This window comes from Populus nigra, chromosome 6 (assembly GCF_951802175.1).
Source record: "Populus nigra chromosome 6, ddPopNigr1.1, whole genome shotgun sequence".
Classification (NCBI taxonomy): domain Eukaryota; kingdom Viridiplantae; phylum Streptophyta; class Magnoliopsida; order Malpighiales; family Salicaceae; genus Populus; species Populus nigra.
The window spans coordinates 12,358,646-12,364,645 of NC_084857.1; the positions used below are offsets into that span (position 1 = coordinate 12,358,646).

The 6,000-nt window shown below is 38.7% G+C and overlaps 1 protein-coding gene across 3 annotated transcripts; it reads left to right on the forward strand.

The window, feature by feature from the left end:
• Window positions 1–630: 630 nt before the first annotated feature.
• Window positions 631–5,092, forward strand: LOC133697100 (ethylene receptor 2-like). Of its 3 annotated transcripts, XM_062119452.1 has the most exons (4): window positions 631–1,155; window positions 1,625–1,913; window positions 2,193–3,524; window positions 4,273–5,092. In XM_062119452.1, exons 2-4 carry the CDS (start codon window positions 1,770–1,772, stop codon window positions 4,813–4,815), a joined length of 2,019 nt encoding a protein of 672 aa, XP_061975436.1. In that variant the 5' UTR covers window positions 631–1,155; window positions 1,625–1,769; the 3' UTR covers window positions 4,816–5,092. The 3 variants fall into 3 exon arrangements, with proteins under 3 accessions (XP_061975436.1, XP_061975435.1, XP_061975437.1); XM_062119451.1 differs by having other exon boundaries at window positions 1,625–3,524; XM_062119453.1 differs by lacking the exon at window positions 631–1,155 and having other exon boundaries at window positions 1,774–1,913; window positions 2,188–3,524.
• The last annotated feature ends 908 nt before the right edge of the window (window positions 5,093–6,000 follow it).

A 6,000-nucleotide genomic window follows, 5' to 3' on the forward strand; every position in this document is an offset into this window, starting at 1 on the left:
TAAAAAATAAAAAAATTATTTCAATGAATTTTCAAATAAAAATAACCGCCACCACAAAACAAAACGGGCTCTTAATAAAAGTTTTTGTATTATGAATTGTTTTTTAATTTTTTTAGATAAAAAAATTAAATTAATATATTTTTAGATATTCATGATGATTTTGATATTTTAATATTAAAACTAAAAAAAATTATTAAAATAATATTTTAATATATTTTTAATCAAAAATTATTTTTAAAAACACGTTGTCACCCACTAGTACATTTCTTTGAGCCACGTGTCATCCGACCGACTCGTTTCGATGATTTTTATCTGCAAAGAAAACAACCAGGAGGGAGGGGTCCGATGGTGGTTTTGTTTTGGAAGGTAAGATGATCATCAAGGCAAGAAGAAAAATAAAAAGGCAAGTTAATTAAAGAAGAGAGTGAAAGAAGCGTTTTTTTTTGCAGAAACAAAGAAACGTTTTCGACAGATAGAAAGAGAGAAAAATAAAACAAAACTTTTGAGGGATGACTTGGACTTGTTGATTCAAAAGGGCGTCCAAGTTCTCTTCATGTATGTATCCGTTCCCCCCACCGGGTCCCACCTCATATCTATTGTCCCTTTTCTCTCCCTCCCTCCCTCTCTCTCCTACAAAACAACGGCGGGGACGGTTCACTTTAGTCTCTCTCTCTCTAGAAGCGTTTTCTTTTCTTTTTTATTTTTTTTCTTCGTTTCAAATTTGCTTAACATCTAGCTACAGAGTTCTGTTTTTTCTCCCTCTCTATCTCCCTCTGCACGAAAGAGAAGGGATTTTTATTCTATTTTCTTAGGTCTTCATATACACATAACCTAGTACAGTTTGTGCAAAACCAGTTGGTGGTTTCGGGTCTATTGAGTGTCTATCTCCCTCTCTCTCTATTTTTTTCTTTCATTTTTTCCAAGAGAGAGAAAAAAAACACTGTTGGAGTTTGGTAGTACAAGGTTTTGCTTCTACTATAAAAAGATGATGTATTGCTGCTTGGATTGGTTTCCCATACATAAAATGTGTAACTGCAGATTTCAGCTCTTCCTGTCTCTTTAACTATAAGTGTATGACCGTATAACTTTCTGTGTATGCTTCCATGCCACTGCATGTTAGAGATCAGTAAAGAAGATCTATCTGGGTTTCTTAAGGTACGGGTGCTCTTTCTCTTGTTAGGCTGCAATGTCTTTTCTTGTTTTTTTATTAGTGGGTTTTTGTTCATTTTTTGTGAGAGAGGAAACGTTGGTGGGTTTTATCTTTTTTATTGCTGATTTCTTTTATCCAGGTAACTGTTTTTCTTTTATAAGTGGGGTTGATCTTTTGGCCTGTGCCTTTGATATCTTTCCTTTTCTTCTCTAGCAAAAAAGTTTTATTTAATTTTTTATCGATGAAAATGTCATGTTCTATGTTACTGTTTCATCTTCTATTTAATAGTAATTAATTATATATCTAAAAATCAGAGAGAAGAGAGAAGAGAGAAGGGTATGCTAAAGTATAGGATATGAGAGATTAACTAATTTATATGCATTTGTTGTAGATCCCCAAATTACGCCTAATTAATTCCTTCAAAATCTTAATGGGATTTTAATCTTGTTAGAGTTTTGTTTTTGTTTCTTACAGTAAATGAGAATTGAAGCTGGAGATGTTTGATTTCTATAGTTAAAGGCGGCTCTTTTGCAAAAAAATTTTGTAAAAAAGAGAAAGATTCAAACTTGTTGAGCTCATAGATGGATTGAGATAGAGGGAGCAGCCCATTTTGGCCGCAATGTTAAAAGCATTAGCTCCTGGGCTGCTATTGATTTTTTTATTCCTGATATCAGCATCTGCGAACGACAACGAATTTTCACGATGTAATTGTGAAGATGAGGGCAGTTTATGGAGCATAGACAGTATTCTTGAGAGCCAAAGAGTGAGTGATTTCTTGATTGCTGTGGCCTATTTTTCAATCCCTATTGAGCTGCTGTACTTCGTTAGCTGCTCAAATGTCCCATTTAAATGGGTTCTCTTTGAGTTCATTGCTTTCATTGTTCTATGTGGATTGACCCATTTGATCAATGGCATGACCTATGGCCCCCACACATTTCAGCTTATGCTTGCCCTAACTGTCTTCAAGATATTAACTGCTCTGGTTTCTTGTGCCACTGCGATTACTCTTTTCACTCTCATTCCTTTGCTTCTCAAAGTGAAGGTGAGAGAATTCATGTTGAAGAAGAAGGCATGGGATCTTGGTCGTGAAGTTGGGATTATAATGAAACAGAAAGAAGCTGGGTTGCATGTTCGTATGCTTACTCAAGAGATTCGAAAATCGCTTGATAGACATACGATTCTGTATACTACCCTTGTTGAGTTATCAAAGACATTGGGGTTGCAAAATTGTGCTGTTTGGATGCCTAATGAAATCAGAACCCAGATGGACTTGACTCATGAGTTAAATAGAGGTAATTATTTGAGTTCAGATAATCTTTCAATTCCAATCACTGATCCTGATGTTGTTAGGATTAAACAAAGTGAAGCAATAAACATGCTTAGGCCTGACTCTGCACTTGCTGCTGCAAGCCATGGGGAGTCTGGTGAGCCAGGGCCTGTAGCTGCAATTCGAATGCCGACACTTCGTGTCTGCAATTTCAAAGGAGGGACTCCTGAGATAATTGAGGCCTGTTATGCAATATTGGTGTTGGTTCTCCCAGGTGGACAACCCAGATCTTGGACCAACCAGGAAGTAGAGATAATTAAGGTGGTAGCTGATCAGGTGGCTGTTGCTCTCTCCCATGCTGCAGTTCTTGAAGAGTCCCAGCTTATGAGGGAGAAGTTGGAGGAGCAAAACCGAGCTCTACAACAGGCCAGAAAGAATGCAATGATGGCAAGCAAAGCTAGGGGTGCATTTCAGAAGGTAATGAGTGATGGGATGAAGAGGCCAATGCATTCGATCTTGGGTTTGATTTCAATGATACAGGATGGGAATTTGAGTGGTGAGCAACGAATTATTGTTGATGCAATGATGAGGACTAGCAATGTCCTATCAACGTTGATAAATGATGTGATTGAAATTTCAACAAAGGATAGTGGAAGATTTCCATTGGAGATTAGATCTTTTGGGTTACATGCGATGATCAAAGAAGCAGCTTGCCTTGCCAAATGCTTGTGTGTTTATAGGGGCTTTTGTTTTTCAGTTGAGGTTGACAAGTCCCTGCCGGATCATGTTATGGGCGATGAAAGGAGGGTTTTTCAGGTGATTTTGCATATGGTTGGGAACCTACTTGATCACAACAATGGAGGAGGGTCTGCAGTGCTTCGGGTTTTCTCTGAGAATGGAAGTCAGGAGAGGAATGATCAGAAATGGACAGCGTGGAGGCAAAGCATTTCTGATGGGGATGTATATATCAGATTTGAATTTGCAATAAACAGCAGTGTTTCTGAGTCTGAGGGCTCAACTTCAACGTCGCAACTTAGTGGTAAGAGGTATGCCAGTGATGGTGTTGAGGAGGGCTTGAGCTTCAGCATTTGCAAAAAGCTGGTCCATGTAAGAATCATAACCTTTGTATGTATAAATGCACTCATACAGCTAACCTTTTTCCAATGCTATGACCTGAAACACTAGAAACTACTGATAAACTTGTGCTTGAAAACGATTGCAAGCACAATCTCTATGTCTCATGATTAGGATTTTCATTTCTGTGTCCAAGATGCATTGTCAGTGAAGATGATTCAGATATATATCTGCGTGGTTACAGATATTGCACAGAATCAGTCTCCATATACTAATAGGGTAGTTACTCATACCGAGCACAATCTTTGTCTGATGAAACGCATCATCCTTGTTTAGCAACCTCAGTCGATGGCTTTGGTTGTGACAAGATGATTAACTTAGAGAGTCTTTTAAGTGTGTTAATGTATCATTTGAAGCTGTTCTACAGGTTCTTTTTTTTTTGGAAGGTTTTTATTTTCAATATTTATTACCAATTATTTTGCCTTAATAAATTTTCTCTTAGATGGTGTCATATATTAAATATATAGTTGGAAAGAACTTAGTTCTTTATGTTATAGAGTGAAACGTATTGGTGCTTTGAGGTTTGGATGAAATGCAAATTCTGGAAAAATTCAGCAGCTTGTCATGCCCGTGGACACAACTAGTTATGTGTAATAATCTTTTCCTTTCATGTTGCTAGGTTGAGTTTCTCAGTTGAAGCAATTATGCATCTAAATAGCCGTCACAATTTTTACCCTGTGTGTTTTCTTTTCTTTTCTTTTTCTAACCTCGTATTTGGTAGTTGATGCAAGGTAAGATCTGGATGGTGCCCAATTCTCAAGGCCTTGCTGAAAGCATGGGGTTTGTTCTTCGGTTTCAGCTTCGACCATCCATATCAATAGCCATATCTGAATCTGGAGAATCCTCAGAGCACCCACATTCCAACTCTCTGTTCAGAGGTTTGCAGGTTCTATTAGCTGATGCTGATGATTTGAACAGAGCTGTGACTCGGAAGCTGCTTGAGAAGCTAGGTTGCAGTGTTGCTACTGTTTCATCTGGGTTTGACTGCCTTAGTGCTATTGGTCCAGCTGCATCTTCTTTCCAAATAGTTCTTTTGGATCTTCAGATGCCTGAGTTGGATGGATTTGAAATTGCTGTGAGAATCCGGAAGTTTAGAAGCCGAAGTTGGCCTTTGATCATTGCCTTGACAGCAAGTTCTGATGACGAAGTGTGGGACAAATGCAAGCAGATTGGAATCAATGGAGTCATTCGGAAACCAGTTGTTCTACAAGGAATTGCCAATGAGCTACGAAGAGTCGTGCTTCTGGCAAACAAGGCTGTTTGATGACACTTGCGCAAGACACAAAACTGCTGTAGCTTTGATTCTTTCAGAGCAGTTTGGGGGTCGCAATTGAATAGCCAGCCAATCGTCTAGTATAGAGATGGTTACATATACAACATTTACAGTTACAACGATATACAAATTTAGCTCGCCATTTTCTTGATTGATAGAGGTTTATCTTCCTCACAGTTGCGTCTTGCTTAACCTATCTAATTTGTTCGTTAATAATAATACTCTTATTAAGAAAACAGAATGCACGCAGTGGAAGCCATTTGAAGTTGATTGAACGTGCTTGAGTTCTTGATTCAAACAGTGGATACCACGGGCATTTTGTACCAGGAACATTCAAGAGTAATAATGGAACCTTGGCAGTAAGAAATTTGTTTTTTCGTTGAAAATACAGACGCTCAGAGATTAAAAGTATTTTCTCAACGGAAGGTCTCATTTTATTTAAAACTGACTGTCCTTTGGTCGAAGGTCCCTAGAGGTCCTGGTAAGGATAACAATGGGTTCCAATATGAGTCTATGTAAAGACCGTTTCATAAAGCTGAAAGCAACTGCATGCCATGGTCAAATTTATTTTGATAGAATGCCAGCCATGCTATGGCCCTCGAGAATTTAAGATTTCACATGGAGAGAGATGATATCTGGTGGCGACTTCTCTCTTGCCGGCAAGGAAAATCTCGGGGGACTGCTAAGTATCCCATCCAACATGAATATAATTATCGCCATCCACGTGTTGTTTGTAGGATCACGTGCCCTGCACGTTCTTACGCCCCCAGGAAGTTTCTCTCTGTTCCAGCCTGCCTGCTGCCATGGGAGATGGGGAAAGTGGGAAAGAGGGTGGGGGTCAATCAGCCTTGTTCTTGAAACCATGCATGAATCTCATAACGTACATAGACCCTTTCTTTATTCTTGTCTGAAATATCACACCATGTGGACCCCGTCTTATTCCCACAGAAATCATGCCCGAACCATACATAATTAGCATCATAGGATATCAAAATCGGGAGAGAAGTTCGATGCAATATTCCATGAATTTGGACGAAGGATTATTTTAATCGATAGGTGCATTATTTTATTACAAGGACTTGACGTTAGATCCTCTTGCAACAGTGACCAGTTTTCCATGTACTTCACTCAAACTCCTTTTTACTCGCCGGTTCACGGATTTTGTCCTATCCATCA